At 40.3% G+C, this 25,913-nt stretch overlaps 1 protein-coding gene across 10 annotated transcripts in view; it reads left to right on the forward strand.

Moving 5' to 3' along the window:
- Window positions 1-25,913, forward strand: part of HECW2 (HECT, C2 and WW domain containing E3 ubiquitin protein ligase 2) — a 433,539-nt gene that overhangs the window by 262,632 nt on the left and 144,994 nt on the right. For 7 of the 10 annotated variants that reach the window (XM_082397294.1, XM_082397297.1, XM_082397298.1 and 4 more), the window contains 7 exons: window positions 3,967-4,109; window positions 8,906-9,006; window positions 9,442-10,792; window positions 12,090-12,187; window positions 21,094-21,244; window positions 21,925-22,028; window positions 22,926-23,050. In XM_082397294.1, coding sequence (XP_082253420.1) covers window positions 3,967-4,109; window positions 8,906-9,006; window positions 9,442-10,792; window positions 12,090-12,187; window positions 21,094-21,244; window positions 21,925-22,028; window positions 22,926-23,050 — 2,073 coding nt within the window. Of the gene's footprint in view, window positions 1-3,966; window positions 4,110-8,905; window positions 9,007-9,441; window positions 10,793-12,089; window positions 12,188-21,093; window positions 21,245-21,924; window positions 22,029-22,925; window positions 23,051-25,913 lie in introns of those variants that run through there. The other 3 variants (XM_082397296.1, XM_082397295.1, XR_014246124.1) reach the window with 3 other exon arrangements.

The following is a 25,913-nucleotide window of genomic DNA, read 5'->3' on the forward strand; positions in this document are numbered from 1 at the left end:
TGACAGTTAGGAAGTTGGCCAACTCCATCTCCTTCCACTGGACTCTGTATCATTGAACTGCTTATGGGTGTGGGCAAGATGGTTGAGGTGTCTAGAGGTTCTGTTAGAAAAAGGTACAATGAAAATGAGATATTCCCTTCTAACCAGGGCTGGGTCTAGGGTAAATCAAGTGAGGCACTTCCTTCAGGTGCATGATTTATAGGGTCCAAAAGACTCGATGATCAAAATTAATATTTCAATGCAATATTTAAAAAAAATCAAAATCAAGGCAAAAATTCATGATGAACAAAATATCAAAATTCTGTAAGGGCAGCATCAGTAACAGTGCCTTGCCAAGCCATATGGGAGCCTGAGGCAGAAGGAAAAGTCAATAATACTGATCCCATTTTTATTTAAAATTTTGATATTTTGTTCTAGCATATACTCAGTACAGATTAAAGGAATTTCTCTCCTTACTGTCTGGCAAATGGTTTTTGGATCTCCATTACAGATTTTAGTTACTTACATGAGCCATTCAAGGAGTCGTCATCCTGAGGCAAGGCAGATTGTGTTGATGGTATTTCAGACTCTCTCACAGTTACAATATGTTACCAGTCATCATAGTGCATCATATCAGTGAAATCAAGCCCAGGGTTTTCCCACTGGAACTATTTAAAGTCAAAGAATGAACAGAGACATTGCTTCTTTTCTAGGGAGCAAAGTGTGAGTTCTCCCGCCATTTCTCAGGGAACCAAGACACATTTCATATACTAGCATTAATGAGTGCTTCTAGACAAACCTGTATTGGCATGGGAGTTGCACAATTAATTAAATCACTCCCTAAATGTTTAATGACAATAATATGTTCTAACAATGTTGAACAAGTATTTCATTGGAGAGGGAGATACTTCAGGGGATCTAAAACCAATTGGAGAAAAGATGTGGCTATTTGAGACTTGCCAGTGCAACAGGATGTTTCTCCTGGGCAGTTTTTATGGTTATTTAAATGGATAAATACTACATGTTTTCTTATTCCTGGTTTGAAAAACTACTTACTGTCCCCAAATAGTGAATAACTCTTAAAGGCATACCACTTAATTGAACACATTAGAAGCCTAGAAGACATAAAACGTTATCTCAAGATGAGCACTTAGAAGGCACATAGTGGATATAGTAATGATACTAGCAATAACTTTATTTCCCTAACATTCTTTTTTTTAATTTTTTAATTTAATTTTATTTATTTTTTTATACAGCAGGTTCTTATTAGTCATCAATTTTATACACATCAGTGTATACATGTCAATCTCAATTGCCCAATTCAGCACACCACCATCCCCACCCCCTGCGGCTTTCCCCCCTTGGTGTCCATACGTTTGTTCTCTACATCTGTGTCTCAACGTCTGCCCTGTAAACCGGTTCATCTGTACCATTTTTCTAGGTTCCACATACATGCGTTAATATACAATATTTGGTTTTCTCTTTCTGACTTACTTCACTCTATATGACAGTCTCTAGATCCATCCACGTCTCAACAAATGACTCAATTTCGTTCCTTTGTATATATTCCAAAATATTCCATTGTATATATGTACCACAACTTCTTTATCCATTTGTCTGTCGATGGGCATTTAGGTCGCTTCCATGACCTGGCTATTGTAAATAGTGCTGCAATGAACATTGGGGTGCATGTGTCTTTTTGAATTACGGTTTTCTCTGGGTATATGCCCAGTAGTGGGATTGCTGGATCATATGGTAATTCTATTTTTAGTTTTTTAAGGAACCTCCATACTGTTCTCCATAGTGGCTGTATCAATTTACATGCCCACCAACAGTGCAAGAGGGTTCCCTTTTCTCCACACCCTCTCCAGCATTTGTTGTTTGTAGATTTTCTGATGATGCCCATTCTAACTGGTGTGAGGTGATACCTCATTGTAGTTTTGATTTGCATTTCTCTAATAATTAGTGATGTTGAGCATCTTTTCATGTGCTTCTTGGCCATCTGTATGTCTTCTTTGGAGAAACGTCTATTAAGGTCTTTTGCCCATTTTTGGATTGGGTTGTTTGTTTCTTTAATATTGAGCTGAATGAGCTGTTTATATATTTTGGAGATTAATCCTTTGTCCGTTGATTCGTTTGCAAATATTTTCTCCCATTCTGAGGGTTGTCTTTTCGTCTTGTTTATGGTTTCCTTTGCTGTGCAAAAGCTTTTAAATTTCATTAGGTCCCATTTGTTTATTTTTGTTTTTATTTCTGTTACTCTAGGAGGTGGATCAAAAAAGATCTTGCTGTGATTTATGTCAAAGAGTGTTCTTCCTGTGTTTTCCTCTAAGAGTTTTATAGTGTCCGGTCTTACATTTAGGTCTTTAATCCATTTTGAGTTTATTTTTGTGTATGGTGTTAGGGAGTGTTCTGATTTCATTCTTTTACATGTAGCTGTCCAGTTTTCCCAGCACCACTTATTGAAGACACTGTCTTTTCTCCATTGTATATCCTTGCCTCCTTTGTCATAGATTAGTTGACCATAGGTGCGTGGGTGTATCTCTGGGCTTTCTATCTTGTTCCATTGATCTATATTTCTGTTTTTGTGCCAGTACCATATTGTCTTGATGACTGTAGCTTTGTAGTATAGTTTGAAGTCAGGGAGTCTGATTCCTCCAGCTCTGTCTTTTTCCCTCAAGACTGCTTTGGCTATTCGGGGTCTTTTGTGTCTCCATACAAATTTTAAGATTTTTGTTCTAGTTCTATAAAAAATGCCATTGGTAATTTGATAAGGATTGCATTGAATCTGTAGATTGCTTTGGGTAGTAACTTTATTTCCCTAACATTTAATATTTACAAAGTTTTTAACCATGTTACCAGTACAAGCCTGATAAGGGGGGTGTAAGGGATGAGATTATCATCTCTCCATTTGTGTGATTAAGAAACAGAAGCTTAAAATGTTTATGTAACTAGCTATTCAGAGGCTACTAGTGCTTAAACTCTGCTCTCTTATTCTAAGCAAGTGCTTTTTCCATTAAGAAGATGACTAAACTTTACGGCCCTTTGGTGAAATTAAATTGCTATGACTAAATAAATTTCGTGACCCCTAAGTGTAAAGCTGGCTGGCACTATTCACATCACTGTGGTTGCCTGGATACTGCCAGGGGAGGAGAGAAATGGTTCAGGTTAGATTCCTGGCTCCATCACTTACTTTTCCTGAAAGCCTCATCATTAAAAAGAAAATTTTATCCTTGTAATATATGTCAAAGTCTTTGTAAATGAGTAAAGCTCTTTATTTTTATTTTATATCCTTATTAATATCCAATCCAGTTTTCTCCAATGGCATTCTTAAAACAACACATCTTATCTTAACCTCATACTTTTATTTTTCTGTCCCAGAAGAAATGTCCCTGTGTGCCTTTTAAATTAAGTAACTTGCATTTAAGCATTGTTTTATTTTAATATGAACCAGGGAAACCATAATATCCTTTAGATGTTCCTACTTTAACCACTAAGTGAAGGAGTATTTTAACCTGTGGTGTGCAACTTCAAAAATACCATGGGAAAAAGAAAAAAAAAAAAAATACCATGGGATCAGGAATTAAAATTGCTGTTAATCAAATGTATCAGTTAAGTCTAAGCCACTCTATAACAAGGTATTAAGTATTAAAGAATTAAAATGCGTTAAATATAGTGAGCACTAAAATTGTATTGTGCATAGTTTAATATTTGATAGCGTCTCCTAAAACTGTTGAACCAGGAAGGGTTGGATGATTGAAGGGGCTTCCTTTGTCATACAGGTCCTAGCTGTTGCTTTTTAGTCTTTGTGAATGTTAATGATTCTGAGTGAATAAAGGATTGACAATAGCTGCAGATTTTTCTAGCAATGTGGACTCTGTGTGTCGTTAGGATTTAAGAGATACTATTTTCTATACTAATAAACTGATATACATAATTTCATATTTATCTCTTTTTTTGACTCAACACGTTATGTTTTGTTTTCAGAAATATTCCTTTTTTGCACTCCTTACTGATGTCTTAGAAATTGAAATTAAAGACAAATTTGCCAAGAGCCGTCCTATCATCAAGCGTTTTCTGGGGAAACTAACCATTCCAGTCCAGAGGCTTTTGGAGCGGCAAGCCATCGGGTAATCAGCCCTCACACGTAGGGGTCTTGTTGGGATTAGTTCCTACTGAAGCAACTGAAATGATACTTTGAAGTCGGAGGACTTTTCTTACTGATAAGAAGTGGTAACATAATTCTTTTAAAAATGAAAGTGCTCATATACTCATTGAAATGTGCAGGGCAGAAAGCACTTTATTTTAATTATATACCTTTTTTGGGTTATCTATCTTTTCCAAGATGTACCTACCATTATTACCATTTCAGTGTCAAATATCATAGTGCTCAGTTGTTTTTGAGCATATTGAAATCTTGCTATAAAAAGCTCTCCCTAGAGCAAGATCTGAGTGTCAGGTTGACACCTCCTGATCCTGATTAACCCCATCCAGAGAATATGTTATTCCTGAGACACCAAAACCACCTTATTTTAGGGCCCTTTAAAACAAAGCCTAGACTCTGAGAAGGTGTTATAGTGGAACTCTTAAGACGTATACGTTCATTCAGACAACTAGAAATTACTTGTTGAGAGAATTTTAAAATGTGATTTGACGTCTGTTTTCTTTCTGTGAACTTTTTGTAAGCTGTGAATCAAGTAGTTAACAAATCGTAACGTGCCTCCATCCCTTATTATAAATGGTGTATATATTTTCACATGGTAAGTGCCAGCAAACCCAGTAACACTGGTGCTCTCAGGTGGCACTGGGGGGCATCTTTTTCATTTTAGGAGAACATTATGAACATGTGATAATAGTAGTGGTAGTAGCAGCAGTATCAGTGATAACAGTAGTTGTAGTAGTGGTAGCAGCTGTAGTAAACCAAAGTAAACAAAAAAGATGATGAGACCCTATTCTATGTCAGGAGCTAAGTAAATTACACTCATTAGCTCATGTCATCTTCTTAACAACTCTGAGAGGTGAATAATGTGATTATACCCATGTTGGAGATGAGAAATCTGAGGCTGGCAAGCCAGGGGTGGAGCTGGGATTTGAGCAGATCGGTCAGCTCCAGAAACCCAGCTTCTCTGCAACACTTTAAGGATTAACAGTGATGTAGTACTAGTCTAGCTAACTGAGGAAGGTTGCTCATTCCTATTCACCTTGCAGCTAATTAACTGTTCGATTCTGGCAAGTCACAATTTCTTCAGGCATTAGTTTCCTCATCTGAAAAATAAAGTCTTTAGACCGATGATCTCTAAGACCCCTTCAAAACCTGAAATTAAGAGATTCTAATGGATTCTCATTCTCTGGCCATCAGAGGCAATGGTTGAGCCAGACCACGTGAAGTAGAAATATTATGCTGAAATTCTAGCAGCCTGGTTTAATTTGATAAAACTGGGAAATCACAGTTATTTTTAAGGATAGCAATTATTGCTTCTAGTAGAGATAATATTATTCGGGAAGTTTTAAAAAATTATTTTTAGGATAGAAAATGAAAAATTATGAAGAGTGAGAATTAACTCTCATTGGAAGTATACCTAGAATTTAGTTTATATAAGTATAATCATATAATTTATATAATATCTGTGACCCTTGGCAGAGTGTCAATTTATGTATACCAGTGAGAATGATCAAGGAAAAATAAAACCTTATCAGTGCTTGAAACTCCTGTTAACTTGCTGGCTTTTCATTCAGTCTTTTAAAGAACTGGCCACATAGAGTACTGCCTGTCATAGATTCCATATGTACTGGAAGGAAGTCCAGCATGAATTCGTAAAATATCAGAATTATGACATGTTTCTACATAAGTATATTAAAAGCATTGCCTGATACGTAGGAATTTGCTTTATTAAATAAATATGATACTACATATTAGTGTATTGGCTATTAGCATCTAAATATATTTTTGATCTGATTATTACTTTCTATCAAGTAATTGATACATCTTGAAAAATGCTGAGTTTTCTTATGTGTTTTGTAGACTGCAACTCTCTGAAGTAGCTGAGGTTTTTACATGGTGAGGTTTTATAGGATGAGCTAGAAGTTCTTACTCATTACCTATTTTAAGAGCATTGGTTTGAATGTGACATTTTTCAGAGAGTGGCTTGCATTCTGTCCAAAAGGCACATCACTTTCCCATGCTTTGTCATTTGCTGTGATTACACTAGTGAGAGAATGTCTCAGTCAGACAGTGAGAGTTCTTTGGCACTTATTCTTTATAATTATATATCATAATAATATATAATATAGGGTACACAATTATCTATCATGGCAAGAGGCAGGATGAATCAGATGAGACTGAGTAAGAACAAGAAAGCGGTGAATCCCTTGACAGGCACTCAACAAGGATGAAACCCCCTTGACTTGGAATCTCCAAATAGGGAGGCTTCCCTGTACTGATAGATTGAATAGTTGAGTTGAGTATCTTGTCAGTTTGGGTAAAAAATAGCACTAACACCGGTTAAAATTCTTTTTTCCAAGTAAAGAGCCTCATTTGTTAAATTTATTCAACAAATGTGTTGGTGTGTATACATATAGTGTCTACTAAATGTTAAGCACTGTGTTGGGTATTTGGGATATGATAGTGAGCAAAAGGATGGATGCCATTCTTAGAATCCCTACTAAACATTTACTTCCTAGCTAAAATGCATCACTTTTATACGTTTTTATCATCAACACCAGCACTCTACTTTTACTGGCCAAAGAGGAGGAGAAGAGAGTCAATTTAATTTTAACAAAGAAATGAAGATTTTTATTATTCCAGGACTGAATGTCCAAAGACGTGGGTGAGGAACTGTAATGTTGAGAGTAGGTCCCAGTAGTTCGCTGCTGGGTTCATGCGTTAGTGGACAAAGGTGGAGCATCTCTGCGTGTCAGGCACTGTCTAAATGCTGGAAGACAGTGGTAAGAGAAAAAGACATCCCTGCTGTCATTCTGGTCATTATAGAATTATTCAAACACTCTAATGTAAAAGCATTTAACGTACCTGTAATGTCTAATAGTTAAAAATGCCAATATATCCCTTTATAGAAAAAATTTTTTTTAAATACCAGATTAAGTAGACAAAACATTATGATAATGATTGCATTGAGAAGAGCCATGAGTAAACATCATTAAAATGCATGCTACTGAAAGCAGCCAAGAATCACTGAAAGTGTGCATAAAATGAGATCTGATCTGGGGACTGCAGAGCAGGGGCTTCTGTGTCAGATGCATCTGTGTTCTAATCCTGGTTCTGTCACTTAATTGTTGCCTGGCCTTGGGCAAGTTACTTACCCTCCCTATGCCTTAGAAAACAGGGCCACCACCTGCCTCACAGGGAAGATTGAAGGAGATGATGCATGCAAAGCCCTTATCAGAGTGTAAGCACTCAATTGGGGGAAACAAAGCTTTTTAAAAGCATCAATCAAAAAATTATTACAACATTTCTAGGGAAGAAAAGGAAAGAAGTAAAGGAAATGATCTTATTGTTTTAAGAAAATCTTGCTATGAACTCAAAGAAATTCATAAGAGCTGAATTGGGATTTTACATTAGCATGTAAATGTGTACAAGCTAATGTAAAATCCCAGATAACATCTATTTATAATTGTACTGAGGAGGTGGAGAAGAACAAGCAAAATAGTTATGGAGATTAATAATCAGTAGCTGACCAGAGGCTCTGAAGTGTACAGTGGTGCAAGTATTAGGTAGAGGCCTTGTGTTTTCCTCCTGAAGTTGCCATTAGAGGGCAGTGTGAGAGCAGAGATAGTGTGATTTGGTACTATCCCTCTGATTATTTTCCTTAATTAAGAATAAATCAGATTCTGAACAAAAAGTTGCTTGCATACAGAGAAATGATGTGATTGTATTTGACTTTGATAAATAAACACGGAATTGAAAAAGATCAACCACTCCATCTTCGAGGAGGCTGGTAGCCTGAGCCTGGGGCCAAGGTGGGGCAGGAGCTGGGCCCAGTTGTGGTCCCCTCCAGCGCACCTCCAAGTGTGGCAGCGAGACTCCCGACAGTTAGTGCAGTTCTCCAACTGTCCCATCAGTATGGCTCTCACAAGCTGCCTGGAGTATCAGTGATAGGCCCCCCAATAGTGAGGGCCAACAGTGAGCCCTTTACTTTACAGGTGGAGAAGGGGAGGTGCAGCAGCCCCTTGCCTCTCACACAGCTGGAGCAGCTGTCAGAGCCCGGCCTGTTCTCACGCTGCTCTCTCCTAACTCCCTGCTCCTGTTCTTCAGGATACAACAGCACTGTGCCCTCCATGTGATAACTCTTACCTGTGCGTCTCTCTCTCTCTCTTTTGTTTTTTTTTCTTTTGCTTGGCCGGCCGTGCAGCATGCAGGATGCGGGATCTTAGTTCCCCAACCAGGGATGGAACCTGTGTACCCTGCAGTGGAAGCACGGATTCCTAACCACTGGACCGCCAGGGAATTCCCTGTGCCTGTCTTTTTAGAACCTAACTCCTATCATGCTAAATGCTAAGGAACCAGACCTTCTATACATTTACACTTGAGTCAGAAAACACCCAAAATTTTAGGCCTTTCTCAGCTCCTTGATGGGTTTTAAAATGCCCTTTCTCTGGTCACTCTTAACGGTGAGAGAGCAAATCAGTGCCCTTTTAAAAAATCATAACAATATTGTACAGTATTGCATTTTCAGCCTTTACTGATACTTTTCCTTGTGACAAGCTTCCCTTTTATCCCTGGGTTTATAAGTATTCATTTGTACAAATGGACAAAATTACACTGACTCTTAACATGCCTTTGACCTTTCATTTTCTTGTGAGTATGAAAGTTTCAAGAGAAATATGTGGGGTTTGGGGGGTGGCCTATGGGAAGAAGATGAAGGCTGACACCAGAGTAGTAAGGATGAAAGAACCATTTCTCCTCTTGCAGTGATCAGATGCTCAGCTACAACCTCGGCAGAAGGCTCCCAGCTGACCATGTGAGTGGGTACCTCCAGTTCAGAGTGGAGGTCACATCTTCTTTGCATGAAGGTGAGATACCTGTATAAATATATTACTCTAGGAAAAACTTGTTAAATCTTACTCTGTTGTCAGTTTACATTTGAACAGAATTGTTTGTATACTGTTCTGAACATAAAATAGCTATCAAATGATTACCTGCTGAAGTTTTCCAAGCAGATTTAAAAGCCTGTTTATCAAAAAATCTCTTAGGTTTTACCTGCATTTGGAAACTGGGATGTGGAATTTCCGGCAGTAGTGAACATGTAAACCTCATATGTCAAACTGACCAGCAATATATGTACTCGTTTAGTAGTGAATAGTAACTCTTAGCAAGCTGGTGATACTGTAAAGAGACCTCAGTGGGATGACTGAATTCTTTGAACTGATTGGTGGCAAAGGAATAGGACATTAAAAGTTCATTCGTTATTACTACTTTGTTTTTATAAATGCTGTTTTCTCCTTCAGATGCTTCTCCAGAAGCTGTTGGCACAATACTTGGAGTCAATACTGTGAATGGAGACCTAGGAAGCCCTTCTGATGAGGAGGACATGCCAGGGGGCCATCATGACAGCCCGGTTTGTTCCAATGGACCAGTTTCTGAGGAAAGTGCTAATGGGACCCCCAAGCATTCTTTCAGGACTAGCTCTACTCTGGAAATAGACTCAGAAGAATTAACCTCTACTTCTTCAAGGACCTCACCTCCCAGAGGACGTCAGGATTCACTCAATGATTATTTAGATGCTATTGAACACAATGGCCATTCCAGGTCGGGTGCAACTACTTGTTCGGAAAGGTCCATGGGAGCCTCCCCGAAACTAAGGAGTAGTTTTCCCACCGACACAAGACTCAATGCAATGCTTCATATCGACTCAGATGAAGAAGACCACGAGTTCCAGCAAGACCTGGGTTATCCATCCTCCTTGGAGGAGGAAGGAGGGTTGATAATGTTTAGCAGGGCATCAAGAACTGATGATGGGAGCCTGACATCTCAGACAAAGGCAGAAGACAACGCGGTGGAGAACGAGGAAGGCTCCATCAATGAAGCTGCCTCCTTCGAGGATAAGCCAGAAAGTCTTCCCGAGCTTGCGGAGAGCTCCTTACCCTCAGGCCTGGTCCCCGACGAAAGTGAGAATGCTCCAGAGCCTCAACCAAGCGCTGACCAGGGGAGCACTGAACCGTGTGGCTCTCAGGAGGTAGATCAGCCCACGAGTGGGGCAGACACGGGCACTTCCGACGCGTCAGGGGGAAGCCGGAGAGCCATCAGTGAGACGGAGTCCCTTGATCAGGGGTCTGAGCCTTCCCAGGTGTCCTCGGAAACAGAACCCAGTGACCCTGCCAGGACAGAGAGCGTGAGCGAGGCCAGCACCAGGCCCGAGGGCGAGAGTGACCTGGAAGGGGCCGACAGCTCCTGCAATGAGAGCGTTACCACGCAGCTGTCCTCGGTGGAGACGCGGTGCTCGTCGCTCGAGAGCGCGCGGTTCCCCGAAACCCCAGCCTTTTCTTCTCAGGAGGAGGAAGAGGGAGCCTGTGCAGCAGAGCCCACCAGCAGTGGCCCCGCTGAAGCGTCACAGGGTCCCGTATGCACTCCTGGTTCTCTACCTGTAGTGCAGGTGCCCAGTGGAGAGGAGGAAGGGCCAGGGGCAGGATCGGCCACTTCACCTGACCAGGAGGAGGCGGGCGAGGTCTGGCAGCGGAGGGGGAGCCTGGAGGGAGCTGCCGCTGCTGCTGAGAGCCCGCCCCAAGAAGAGCGTGACGCGGGGCATGCCCAAGGCGCTTGTGAGGGGGCCGCTGCCCAGGAGGAGGGCGCCACCGGAGGTAGGATGTACAAGACAACGTGGCTCGTGGCTCAGGCGTACCCGCTCAGAGAGGAGTCTTGTGCTTTTGTCCCTCAGTGGAAATTGTACTGCAGGGCAAATATTAGCTGAATTCTTCTCCTTGGGGTTCAACAGCTTTTTTTTTTCTTTTAACATCTTTATTGGGGTATAATTGCTTTACAACGCTGTGTTAGTTTCTGCTGTATAACAAAGTGAATCAGCTATACGTATACGTATATCCCCGTATCTCCTCCCTCTTGCGTCTCCCTCCCGCCCTCCCTATGGATCTTCTTTTGGTGGAATAAGAGGCCTGTCAAATAAGTCTTCAAACTTAGATAATGAACCTCAAGGCTCTGCATCAGTGCGGGCACCTGCTCTGCCTAGAAAGGTGGCCCGGTGGGTGGGGGCACCCCTGGTCCACACAGGCCTGGAGGCCTGGGATGCGTGCCGCACGCTGGCACATTCAGTGCGCCTGGGGCTCAGTCCTCTTGTCTGGACAGCGTGAAAAAACATAATGAATCTCTGGCGCGACCTGGGTTTGTAGATACAAAACCAAACAGGCCGAAAGCATCTACGTTAGTGTTATCTGTGAGGTTTTCAGGAACATCTTAACTCGCTCCTTATTGCATGAAGCTTCAAAACAGAAGGTTAATATGTGCTTTGCATCAAATGTCATATTTTTATACTGCCTTCTGCAGTATAAGAAATGTCAACTAAGTTAGGTGATACATTCTGACACTTGAAAACAAGCTGTTTGAGTGTCTGAGGATGCAAATTTACACATAAAATTTGTTTTATGTCTCGATGAATGTGGCTCAGTAGAATGATCCCTTTAAACTGTTCTATTATAGCTGCATCAAAAAGTCTGAGTATAATTTCACATGCCTAAGTAGCATAGACTCAGAAATAGAAATGATTTTCTTATTCTGTAACTTATTTTTCTACCTATCCCCTTCTTTTCTTCCTCCACCGTTTTTTGTTTTTTGTTTTTTTTTCATTATCTTGCGGTCATTGTGTGACCCTACAGCATTGGTGCATGACTAGGACAGATGCCAGGGTGGGAAAAGGCGGGGGAGGGGGAGGAATGGGCACGGACCGACATCTCCCTGGAAGACCCACTTCTGACTAAGCATCCACCTCCCATTCTCTTCTGTTGTTTCTGGGTCCTCATATGGGAAATGAGACAAAAGAGAGACAAGAGACTGGCCCCAGGATTTTTGTTAGGTGTTTTTTTTCCCAAAGGCTGTTTTGACACTGAAGGGGAAAACAATACCCAGGTAACTGTTTACCTTTAATCCTAGGTTCTCAAGCCAACGGCCACCAGCCATTGCGATCACTGCCTTCAGTGCGCCAGGATGTTAGCCGGTACCAGAGGGTGGACGAGGCTCTCCCACCAAGTGAGGACCTGCTAACTAAAGGGCTCACCTTGATCAAAGGGTTCAAGGGTGACAGGACCCACGGGACCTAAAGGATGGATGCCCCGTCCCCCAGAAGTAGGGTTCTGGGAGCTGCCACGTGACTTAGCAGATACAGTCTGGAAAGTGCTTGGCAGAAGACTCCCCTGTGGCACAGTTCCACCAAATGAAAGGGTAGCTGGGGGAAAGTGAATACTCTAAAGGAAAAGAGATCCAGATGTTATGGACAATAGGACGTATAATAGAAAAAATTTTAAGTTTGCATAAGGCAGTATGAATTTTCAATTATTAGACAAATAGGTACAATCTCTTAGAAGAACCTAGCTCTAGGTAATATTACTGCTTTTTATTCATTTACAACATTTTAAATCATTAACTACAGGGTCCTGTTTTTTTTCTTAGGGATATCCAGAGAAGTGTTATTAATTTCAGAAATTAGTCTGCTATTTTCTGGACCATGATGATTATCTGGAGATTTGAAAGATATTTCTTTTTTTTTTTTTTTTTTTTTTTTGCTTTCAAGAAACACATAGCACTTAAAGGAGAGATGGGTGAGGACTAGGAATGCTGGGAAAGTTATGCGACCTGAACTCCAAGAGCTGAGTGATGCCCATGGCCAACCATAGTCTGAATGTAATTTAAACTCTATTTAAGTTTCTAGACTCCCTTAAAGCAATATTACTCTGTGAGAGCAAAGCATTTTGAAGAACAGTGATCAAGCTCAGTAAATACTGTTTTTAAGAACACATTGGAAAATAGATCTTTCTGCCTTACTGCTTTTCCTTCTTATTCACCTTCTCTATTCACCCATCTTATATGTGATCATGGCAAGAAGTGGACGCTTTTGGCCCTCTGTGTTTTAAAAATGGTGGGACATAGAGCGGGGGCAGTATGCATTTAAAGGGCTAAAATGCTGAGTGGTTAGTTTTGGTGAGTGCTGACAAAAGAGCTGAATGGTGCTCTGTACAATTTGGCAAAATAGTGACTTAATCATTTGTAAATACTGTTGTGCACAGATCCTCCCCTTGTTCATATATTTGGATAACTGAGGGTGGTTACTCATAGGAAACATATATTTTAAGCAGTTTTTAAAAATCATCCAAGAGATTAATTAACCATTGTGTCATCTTAAGCAGGTGGAGGGGAAAACTTCCTTACTGTTTACCCTTGGAGAAAATATTAGAGGCAGAAAAGAAAAGTATTCCTGGGTGATATTTAGACATAATTGGAGAGAAATGAATTAGGAACACCAGGAGAGAATTCTGGGAGAGCTTTGTTTACATGAGTATGTGGATTAATAGTAAGTAATCAGAGTTTCAGGCACCTGGACAGGAGGCATACCATTGCATCAGTGTATGGATAAATGGCATCCTCCTGGCCACATCCAATTGCTCTGAATTTTGTTGGATTCACAGTTTTGGTCTCTAGATTGTATTTAATAAAGACAGGTACTTTCCTGCTGAAATTATGACCACTATTTGTGCTGTTTCCATGCATTTGTTTAAACACTGGTATTTGCATTACACAGATATAATACTAAATTTTAGGATTTAAAAAAATAAACAATGGGCAGTTCATTTTAATAAGTTAATATATCCAAAAGGAAAAAAAAGCACCGTAGTAGTATATCCAATTTAATGAGTAACTGATGAACGGCGAGGGGGAGGAATTCTTAAGATTTGTTCCCTCTTGTGCAACTTGCAACTTGCAGATTTGGGGATTTCCATTATCATGGACCAATTACAGATTATGGTCTGAGCATAGCTGATTACTGTTCTGTCCTCACACTGCTTTGCCCTCTTCTATTCTCAGTCGGTCTCATCTTTTGACAGTCTATTTAATCACTTGGCTGCCTGTGCTAGTTGTGCGTCCTGCCCGAACCAGTTCTCTGCCTTCCTTGCCTCACTGGGCAGCTCTGCTACTGTCTCTGGCCATGCCTCTTAACTCAGAGCTGTGGCATTCTGCGTTCACATATTGTCTCTCAGGAGGCTCAGCTAAGGGGCATCTACTTGGAGTATGCAGATTGGCCTGTCTCGTAAATGACCTGGCTGAATTATTTTAAGGTTAGGGATTGTACTTTTAACATTATTTTCTATAATACCTCAGACTTGTATAGTGCTTCACAGTTTACAAAGAATTTTTAGCTTTTTAAAAAAAATTCTTTGTAACAATTTTGTGAAGTAGGTCAAGCAGGTCTTATCCGTAATTTATAGATTGATGGGTAGAAATCAAATAATCTGATTCTTTCACTTTATAGATGGAGAAATTGAAGCCCAGATAAATTAAGTAACTTGTTTAAGATTCCATGCTAGTAAAAGTTGAGACAGAGTCTCAAACATTTTTTTCTACTCTATGATCTAAGATTAGAATGGTAGGGATTGTTGTGTAGGTAGATGAATGTAAGTTTTGAAAGCTTGGTTAGTGGCAGAGTGGTGATATATTTTGGTATGTTATCTACTAGGCACAAGCATCATCTGAAATTAGAGGGTTTGGGGCTTCTCTGAAGCTGCATTATATTGTGTTTTAAGGGCAGTGCCTTAAATTGAGTGCCTTAAGAACCTGCTGTATCTTATTCTGAGGTGATTGATAGGCTGGCAGCTGGAGGTTGTTCAGGGCTGAAGCCCATTAAAATGTCATCAGCATAATGAATCTTGGTCTTTTTAGCATTAGGATAAGTGAAAAAAAATGGCCAGCTCAGCCCCCTTCTGAAACACTATTTTATCTTTTTCTTTTTTGGCTCCAGTGTAATTGTGACTTAACCCATTGCTGCACTAGAGACAACAGGAAACTGTTGAAAGGTGTTTTTCTCCCAAAAGGGTAGGAATAGGAATAGATTCCGGATGAACAGTCCGTAGTGGACTCTTATAGGATCCCAGGCTTATTGCCGTATTTTTAGGACTAGTGTATTACTTATGTAGTGGGTTCAAATGAGTAACTCTGGAAAAACACAGGGGGATGTTTATCATTTTTTGTGGTTGTGCACTTTGGTTATTAAAGCATCCTTTGAAATGAAGGTTTAAAAGAAGGTAATGAATCTGAAAACTACAATTCATCTTATAGAATTTCTACTCTGTTTAAAGCTAGGGGCTCTTATTCTCTAGAACCTAAAAGTTAGTTTGGAGAAAAAAATTCACACTTTTAATCTAAAAAGCTACTTCCTTAGGGCTTCCCTGGTGGCGCAGTGGTTGAGAATCTGCCTGCCAATGCAGGGGACATGGGTTCGAGCCCTGGTCTGGGAAGATCCCACGTGCCGCGGAGCAACTAGGCCCGTGAGCCACAACTGCTGAGCCTGCGCGTCTGGAGCCTGTGCTCCGCAACAAGACAGGCCGCGATAGTGCGAGGCCCACGCACCGCGATGAAGAGTGGCCCCCGCTTGCCGCAACTAGAGAAAGCCCTTGCACAGAAACGAAGACCCAACACAGCCAAAACTAAATAAATAAATAAATTTTAAAAAATGAAAAAAAAAAGCTGCTTCCTTAAAAATCGAATATTATGGTCCAAAATATGCAGCTATTTGAGATTTTTTTAACTTTTTATTCAAATATAATGTACATGCAGAAAAGAGCACATTTAGCCTGCTGAATTCTCCCAAACTGTGCCCACCTGGGCAATCAGCACCACATCTGTGGTCCCTGGGAGGCCCCTTGTGCCCCGCTACCAGTCTCCAACCCCCACTCCTGAAGGGCAAGGGGACCCACTGTCCTGACTCCCCAGAGCGTAGACAAGTTTAACTTACTTTCGTACTTTATACAAATGGTATCATACTTCTTTGAGTGTTTAAATAAGGAAAAAATAATCCATTAAACACTGATTTCTGGCATCTCTTACAAAGCTTTTTTCCGTAAAAGTACCTTTAGTTTATTGTAACTTCATCATCTCACCATTTTGGTGAGGATACCACGGTTATTATAATTTTTACAGTGGGTTTATAAACTTACTTCACAATATTCAGGTACTTCATTTTCCTCAGTCCAGTTCCAACCAGGTCAGCTCCCTACTCACAGTCCTCTCACCGCTTTGAGTTACGTAGGAGACAGTTCAGTGCTGGTTTCCCCTGATATGTGATTCATCCTGTCTAGACACTGACCTTCTTCCTGGTCTCAGCACTCACTGAGATGTGTTCACGTCTTCATCTAATCACCTGGGTGGTCCAGTGGAGACCAAGGTCTAGTTTGAGAGGAGCGAGAAAGAAGAGTGATGAGATGAAGAGGGGCCATAGGGATGACCCCTGCCCACATATATGGATTGTAAAAGTTGAAAATACCTAAGACCTGCCCGGCTCTGCCTCCCTGCATCTGGGATTAATGCTGTGTGACAGTGGCTTGGCGTAGATTTTCATGCTAACTCTCTGACTTACCCTTAATGTCCAGCTATTTAAAGGGGGCTATTATATTTGTTTTTTTTTTTTTAAATAAAAATTATTATAATTTATTTTTTCTTCTTATAAAATCAATACATGTTTATTTTAGAGCCATTATAAAGTACAGATAAGCCAAAAGAAAATATTAATTACTCAATAATCAAACTCAAGGGAAACCACTTAAAACTGCTGTAAAACCTTCCATATCTTTTCCCTGCTTATTTATATACCTATTTCTTGCTTAATGTCCTTAACTGTTTTTTAAAAAATGACTCTCTGAAATGACCCACATGATCCGCTGATCTTGGCATCATATATATTTGTGCTATATCTACACTTTACCCCAGAACAGAAGACAATAATACCATCTCAATAGTACAGTTGCACGAAACCCCACACTCAGAATGTCATCATCTCGAAATTCTTAATAACTTTATTTTTAAATTTGGTAAACGAAGGCTGGCGAAACAACGGAGCACATAGTGGGGCCTTAGATACTTATCTCCCAGCATGCACTGCCTCCTCACCTTCCCAGGAACGATTCTCAACCACCTGCCCCAGACCTAGCAACTGTTGCTGCCCTCTGGCCCCAGCTGGGCCTGAGCAGGGAAGGGTGAAGTTTGGCACACAAGCACCAAGTTGCAGGGTGGAGTGCCAGATGACTGGGAAGGTCGGCCCTCACCCTGCAAATAACCCTGTGCTCAAGGAAGCACATTAAAGGGCTATTATATTTGAATCTCAGGGTGTCTTTTAAGTGTCCACTTGCTCCTGGATTTCAGTTTGGGGTATTGAGGCTGAAATTTAGTTTCTTGCGAGCCCGCACTTCGTGACCTCTAAGAAATCCAGCATTCGCTCCATGGGTTTGTCCCGTAAGTTAGCTGCTGTTTTAAGTTCTTGTTAATTTACGTCGGTGTTCCTTAAATTTTAGTGTGTCTAGGAATCACCTGGGAAGTTTGTTCAAAGTGTAGATAACTGAGTCCTGGCTTCAGATAGTCTGATTTTGAAGAGCTGGGGCGTGTCCTTGGCATCTGCATTTTGATTGATCCTCGCAGTGATTCTGACACATACTGTCAGAATCCCACACCTTGAGAAACATTCTCTAGATAACAGTTTTCAAACTTTATCATTGCTGTGAAGCTCTTTATGGAAGTGAAATCTTATGTGGAAGACTAATATGCACAACAGATAATGTTGGAGCTGCAGTGTTTAAAGTGGGGTTGGCAGGGGGTTCAGCAGCCCTACTCCTCAGGACCCCAGAGCCCCTGGCCCCGAAGGCTTAATTAACTTAGAATCTATTTTGGAAATTCTGGCCTAGACATAAGATGTTGCTAGGTCCTTCCTGAACGTAATGTGATAAAATGGGTGTCATTGCAGATTCATGTTATTTTAGAACTGAAAGCGACCTTAGCAATGTTTACCTCTGTCTTCTCATTTTTTAGGTAAAGAAACTGTGGGCCATAGAGGTGTAGTAATTTGTTGAAGGTCATGTAGCAAAGGTATGACAAAGCCATGGCTATATACAGGCCTTCTACTTGCTAATCTAGTGCATTACACACACACACACACACACACACACACACACACACACACACCACATTGCTCTCAGTCTCACTGCACACTGATTATGTACCCCAGTTTACAGTGTGGCAAGACAGGGAAGTAAATGCCAAGATCCTAGTCTTCTAACCCTGCCTGTGTGATTTTAGCATTGTCTGTGAAAGAAACTGATACCAGGCCATGTGTTCTCATATGCTTTCTTAACCAAGAACAAACCAGGCCTCATGTAAATACTTATAAGATATTAAAGCAGCCATACCCCCACCCCCGCGAATAGATAATGATAGAGGACTGACCTTCCTACAGGCACCTCTGCTGTCTTGCCTGGATGGAAGGGTATTGATCGCTTGGGTAAGAGTAGATATGTAGTTCACGAATAAGCCAATAGCATAACAGTCTTTCCCAGTTCAATGCCAACTGTCCACTTGAAACCAGCAGTATAGCATTTCTCTTTATGGGGACTTAAGTAACAACCTCAGTTTAAAGATATGATATTTGATAGGGAGAGTCAAAGTGCATCCAACATCCCATGTTCTTAGAAAGCAAATTTTTGGACCTTGTTTTCTTGTTTTTCCCATTGCATAGAAATGTCTTTATTGAAATACAAATTAAGGTTATTCCTGGCCTTTGTGGGAAGTGAATACAAGATCATTTTTTAAAATTTTTATTGGAGTATAGTTGATTTACAATGTTGGGTTAGTTTTAAGTGTACAGCAAAGTGAATCAGTTATACATATACATATATCCACTCTTTTTAGATTCTTTTCCCATTACAGAGTATTGAGTAGAGTTCCCTGTGCTATACAGAAGGTCCTTATTAGTTATCTATTTTATATATAGTAGTGTGTTGATGTCAATCCCAATCTTCCAGTTTCTCCCTCCCCCCCGACCCCCCGGTAACCATAACAAGAATCATTTTTTAATAGCTTTACATTATTTAAATTATTTGTTCATTCATTACATGCTATGTGCAAGGCACAGTGGCGAATATATTTGGAGATACCCCCTCCTCCATTTTCCTACCCATGTGGCCCACATACAGGTCACATTTCTTGGGGTAAATTCTTGTATAGTTTATTCAAGGAAAAAGTTCCATCTTTGAAGATACTTTTTTAATATTCTTTTGTCAGAGAATGGAAAGTATGCAACAGTGTGTTTTCTTTTCTGCTGTAACTGCCAGAAAACTTAGAGCCAAGTTGTAGTGACAACCTTATCTTGGGAGCTTGGCAGAATCTCTCTCTCTCTGCTTCCTTTAGTTGGTTTCTGTTCTGTTTTTATCCCTAATTGACCTATCCTACATTATTTTTAAAAATTGGAAGCTACTGTAAACATTCTTGGGGGGAAGGAATGGTCATTTGTTTCCATGTGCATTTGATTTGACATATAGTATGTGCTTGAATCATCCTGGCTCTAATGAGAGAGGAATGCAGTGGGAATACTTGTTCTCAGAATCCTTGAGATGGGAAAGTATGCGAGGAGCAGAGCAAAACAATGGAATGGATCAGAGGTTTTAGAAGATGGTTCCTGAAAATGCCTTTATGTACTTACTGTTTGTCAGCGTAGGCAGGCTGAGCAGGAGGTCTTTTGGAAACGTCCTACTGATGGGATTGTAGCTGTGCCCGAATAATTCATTCTTGGCAGCCTGCTTTATTGTGAGTCCGTGTTACCTTGGAGCATGAGTGACACGGAGTTACTTGTTGTCTGTGTGGTGCTTTTCCTCACGGAAAATTTTTCTTTCCCTTGCCATGTGTCATAAATTATGATTGGCTGAAATCAACAAAAAGAAATCTTTCCACTCCCAGCTGAGGCAGTCTTCAGTGGTCTTCTGGTGCTGGCTGGGATCTACCATGCAGGTTTTTGCAATCCTAAGGACTTTGTTGGAATACTTTTTCCGTTCACCTCCAGAGTAAATGCCGTAGCTGGTCAGGAGCAAACATGCTTTCATCCTGGTCTCTAGGATTAGACCCATGGTGTCTGCTGATAAGCTGTGTGATCGCATGGAGAGTTTTGAAATTAACAGAGCTGCTCAAGAGAAAGGTGCTTATTAATTTCAAAACATATTTGTCATAGAAATAGCAATGTATAAAGAACTTTCCTGGTTGGAGAATAGATCTCTGCTGTTTTCATATGTTCCTATATAAATTACCCTTCCCAATTGCAAGCAATTTAAAAATTGTTGCCTTTTGTAAAGATCAGCTCACGCTCTGCTTATTTTTATAGGAGAATGGCCTTTTAGAGAATTCACAGAGGTGGGATGGCTGGCCCCGAAGACTACTCTGCTTGCTGTTTTTACTGAACATGCTCTTACATATTTGTTGACAAAGACTAACACATTTCATGAGATTGCTTAAACATAAAATTAAATAATCTTTTAAAACATTGTATTTATTTGAGGTTGGAGACAGTCATTAACCTTGCTCTGAAAATGTATTCCTCTTTGGGAAAGTGTAAATGGAAGTTTGTAGATAATGATACTGTTTGATGACTAAGCTAGCACTCCTTTCTTCCGAAGACTACATCTACTAAAATTGTGTGTAAATATACACATGGAAATTTCCAGCTGTGAGTCTTTCATCTAAGTTGGAAAAAAAACCCAGAAAAATCAAGTTTTGGTGAAAATAAACATCAGTGCCAATTTTGATGTGAATACCTAAAGTATTATGATACCAACTAGTAATTTTTAAACACTGGCGCTCATACGTGAAGGATGAGCATTGTGGGCGGATCTGGGAGGATCCCCTACATTCAGGGATTCTTTAAGGGGTTGGTTATGCACACAGGAGCTGTTTTACTAACTGGTCAAACAGATTCTGGAGTGGACTTGTGGGGAGGTGCTGGATTATGCAGCCAGGTGTATGTTATTAGCCCCAAAGTATAGCACGTCAGGGAGAAAACATGTGCTGCTTGATGAGCCACATTAATGGCTTCAGCCGCTCCTCCTAATCCCTCTCCGTGCACTGCTGCTGTTTAGACTGGGAGGCACGCATTGACAGCCACGGCAGGATCTTCTACGTGGATCACGTAAACAGAACCACGACTTGGCAGCGGCCCACAGCTCCCCCTGCCCCGCAGGTGCTGCAGAGGTCCAACTCCATACAGCAGATGGAACAGCTGAACCGGCGGTGAGCATGGGCGGTTCTGTGGTTGGGCTGATGTTTACACAGTGCAAAATGGAAAACACGGTGGCCTCTTTCATCTCTGGGCGTCCTGTCATGAAGGTGGAGCTGTCGCTTCTCTCGATTCATAGACTTCATTGAATGTCTCTTGGTTAAAAATGAATAAGCGCACACACAGCCACAGCTTGCTTAGAAACTAGAGAGGAAATAAGTAATGATGACCCCTTTAGTCAACCCAAGGCATTGATTTTTAGTAAAACAGAGCATATACACTTGTCATTTGAAGCCAGATAGCTTTTTAAATATCTAGAATCTTCGTTCGTAATGCATCTTTATTAGTTACCTAAGCTTTTAAAAATCTGTCCTTCTTTTTCAAAAGCTAATTGCTGTGGAACAAAAGTTGTTCTTTTCTTTAACAATATAGGAATTTAGTTTTCTTTGGTTAAAGGCCACAATGTTTTTTAAAGTTTTATTAATCTGTTAAGAAAATGTTCCACAGACTATGGACAGAAGAAATTAAATCCAATGGATTTACGTAACAGATGGCCCAGAAGGTCAGGGGATGGGGGTTTGGGGAGGAAATGGTCAAGGCTGGGAAGATGGTGAAAACTTCTGGGCTCTGGGGGAGCAGTTGAGCCCCGTGTTTTAGAGGCTGCTGTGTTGTAACTCTAGGCTCCTGATTTTAGATACCAGAGTATCCGCAGAACCATGACTAACGAGAGGCCTGAGGAAAATAGCAATGCGATTGATGGGGCAGGGGAGGAAGCCGACTTTCACCAAGCCAGTGCAGGTAAGAGCCTTTGGGTTGGTTTGTTTTGTAATCTTGCAAAAATAGAAAACAAGTATGTAAGGATCTCCAAGAAATGAAGCTTTCTTTAAAAGGACTTTTGATCTTCATTAAGACTAGGTAGTTCAACTCAAAAAGTCGAATTCACCAGACACCTCTTCTAATCCTCGGCTTTTTATTAGTACTAGGAAAAGAATCACAAAACCAAACAGGATATAAATTACTTTAATCTCTGGATCTGTGGGATAGTAGAAAAAGATGGAATCTGGTTACTTGTAAAATCTAAGGATGCATTAAAATGTTAATAGTGGGGACTTGCCTGTTGGCGCAGTGGTTAAGAATCCGCCAGCCAATGTAGGGGACACAGGTTCGAGCCCTGGTCTGGGAAGATCCCACATGCCACAGAGCAACTAAGCCCGTGCGCCATGCCTACTGAGCCTGTACTCTAGAGCCCGCGAGCTACAAATACTGAGCCCGCGTGCCACAACTACTGAGCCCGCGTGCCACAACTACTGAAGCCCGCGTGCCTAGAGCCTGTGCTCCACAACAAGAGAAGCCACCACAATGAGAAGCCTGTGCACTGCAACAAAGAGTAGTCCCTGCTCGCCACAGCTAGAGAAAGCCCACAGCAACAAAAACCCAATGCAGCCAAAAATGAATAAATAAAAAATAAATTTATTTTAAAAAATGTTAATATGACTAGAAATATTATTGAATTCCATTTTAATGTGATGGAGAGCAATTGGGTTTTATGCATGAATTTACAGAAAAGAAAAAAGTGGGGGATTAAAATAATAACAAACGATATAGGTGTTGTTTTAAAATATAGACAGAAGTGAGTAGATGTTTCTAGCACGTGCAGAAACCTCCCTGAAAGCCTCTGTGGTCTGCCCCGTCTAGATTTCCGACGGGAGAACGTCCCGCCCCACTCTACCTCCAGATCCAGGCTCACGTTGCTGTTACAGTCTCCCCCCGTGAAGTTCCTCATCAGCCCAGAGTTCTTCACCGTGCTGCATTCTAACCCTGTGAGTATCAAATCCGAGAGGATGTGAGGGAAAGAGCACCAAGCCAAAGGAAGTTATCCTCATTTACGCCGTAAGAGTTAAGAATGAAAATAGCTAAGTTTACCGAGCACCACATGTGTTCCATGCTCAGTGTTAAGCACTACCCATGGCTTAACCCATTTTAGCCCGAACAAACCTATGAGTTAGATGAAACGTCCATTTTTCCAGATGAAGAAACTGAGGCACAGAGAGCTTAAATAACATGCTCAAGTTTATACAGCTACTAAGTGGCATTGCTGGGGTTAAAATCCCAGAGATGCTGACTCCAGAGTCGCTGCTCTTAATGACCACCTCGTTTTGCATGCATAAGTATAACCAAATATCTGAGAATTGACAACAGGCGTTGGTCGGATTGAGCTTTGAGATATTGGTACGGGCTCTCCAAAAGAAAGAATGAATATAAAATGTATACATTGCTGTAATCTGAAAAAAATAAATCCATAAATAGAGGAATATTTTAAAAAAGATACATGAGGTTTGTATGGGAGATCAGGATTTTTTGGAGGGGGTAGTGGGAGGAGGGGGAATGGTGATGTGTTTAGGATGAAGTAGATTTAAATTTCCCTCCTTTTACTAATATGTCTATTCTTTAGAAGCCCTCCCTCTGTAATTTTGCGAGAGGCCTAAAAATGTTAGCATCAGCTAAAAGAATCAACCTTTTGTTAACCAGAAGGTTATAAAAAAGTCAGCCTTTTAATCATTGTTTAAATAGAGAGAAATCATTTTGACTATCTCCTTCACTTGTTTTCTTTCATTTCCCCCAGTCTTGACTTTTAACATAAATTCTACCCCTTTCCTGATCTTGGTTCCTTAACCAAGAAACCCCTCGCTAGCTCCCAATCCCCACCCCATTAAGTCCTCATGACAATCAGTTTCTCCAGCTCTATTCATGTGCCCCTTTCCCACATTTATTTTGGAATTACCGTCTGGAATGGGAGGTTTTAATTTTACTCAGGAAGTGTTACCCTCCTGGAGGCACTAGGGTATATGGAGTCCATGGGGTGACAGTGGAAAATGTTACATACCTGTTCTCTGGTCCTGAGCATGATATTTATCTCAAACATTTCTAGAAGAAAAGAGAAGTGTTTGAAAATATTATATAGTTTAAGCCAAAACTTGTGTTTTGGTGCGTGCGCGTGTGTGTATGTGAAGAAAAAAATTAGAGTGTGATAGGAAAGTTGGTTAGAAAGCATTTCTTTGTGATGTAAATCTTTTTTTTTTTAACATCTTTATTGAAGTATAATTGCTTCACAATGGTGTGTTAGTTTCTGCTTTATAACAAAGTGAATCAGCTACAGATATACACACGTTCCCATATCTCCTCCCTCCCGCATCTCCCTCCCTCCCACCCTCCCCATCCCACCCCCCCAGGCGGTCACAAAGCACCGTGCTGATCTCCCTGTGCTATGCGGCTGCTTCCCACTAGCTATCTATTTTACATTTGGTAGTGTATATATGTCCATGACACTCTCTCATCCTGTCACATCTCACCCCTTCCCCTCCCCATATCCTCAAGTCCATTCTCTAGTAGGTCTGTGTCTTTATTCCCATCTTGCCACTAGGTTCTTCATGGCCTTTTTTTTTTTTTTTTTCCTTAGATTCCATATATATGTGTTAGCATACTGTATTTTTCTCTTTCTGACTTACTTCACTCTGTATGACAGACTCTAACTCCATCCACCTCATTACAAATACCTCCATTTCATTTCTTTTTATGGCTGAGTAATATTCCATTGTATATATGTGCCACATCTTCTTTTTTTTTTTTTTCACACACACACACTGTATTTTATTTTTACAAGAGATAGACTTACACCAAGCATTGTACATGGATGACCACAACAAAAGCAGCAATGATTGCAATTACCAAACATGAAACACACTCATACTATGTCATAATATTGACATTCAGTCCAGTAATCCTCCACTGTAACAGCTCCTTTACTTTGCAGTGAAAATTGATTTGTATATTCTTTGCCTCTTGAGTCCTTGTGGGATTTTTTTTTTTTAATTTAGACAGAAAGTCACAAAAATTATACTCATCCTCATCAGTTCACTCAGTCCCATGTAATTGATTTTTTTTTTATCTTGATCTTTTGTTAACACTTTTATGAGTTCATCAGTTTTTCATTAGAGTTCTGAAAATGCTTATTCATTCAGTTCAGCAGTACAGTCAGTTACCAGAAACCTGTACTTGTCAGAGTCTTTTCCATGAATTTCTTGAAGATGAAAGCCTTTTATAGGAACATATTTGCAAAAGCATCAGAGTACACCCAGAACTGTCTGTAAATGACAAAAGACTTAATAATGACCACTGTTAAAGATTTGATGAAAGTTCATAATAATGCAGTTGACAAGAAAATTAGTTATTTCTGAGATATACATTTTAAAGTCATAACTAGGATTATTACTTATAACATTATACCAGAACATATAAGATTTTTAGAAATTTCATGTAATGTCTGAAACATTTATATTAACATATTTCCATACATATTTCCATACAAATACAAATATAAGATTTTTAGAAATTTCATATAATGTCTGAAACATTTATATTAACATATTTCCATACATATTTCCATACAAATACAAATATAAGATTTTTAGAAATTTCATGTAATGTCTGAAACATTTATATTAACATATTTCCATACAAATAACCCAATGAAAGTTTAGTATTAGTTGTTTTGTTTGTTTGTTTTTTTATACTGCAGGTTCTTATTAGGCATCAATTTTATACACATCAGTGTATACATGTCAATCCCAATCGCCCAATTCAGCACACCACCATCCCCACCCCACCACAGTTTTCCCCCCTTGG

This window comes from Balaenoptera borealis (genome assembly GCF_965194805.1).
Source record: "Balaenoptera borealis genome assembly, chromosome: 6".
Classification (NCBI taxonomy): domain Eukaryota; kingdom Metazoa; phylum Chordata; class Mammalia; order Artiodactyla; family Balaenopteridae; genus Balaenoptera; species Balaenoptera borealis.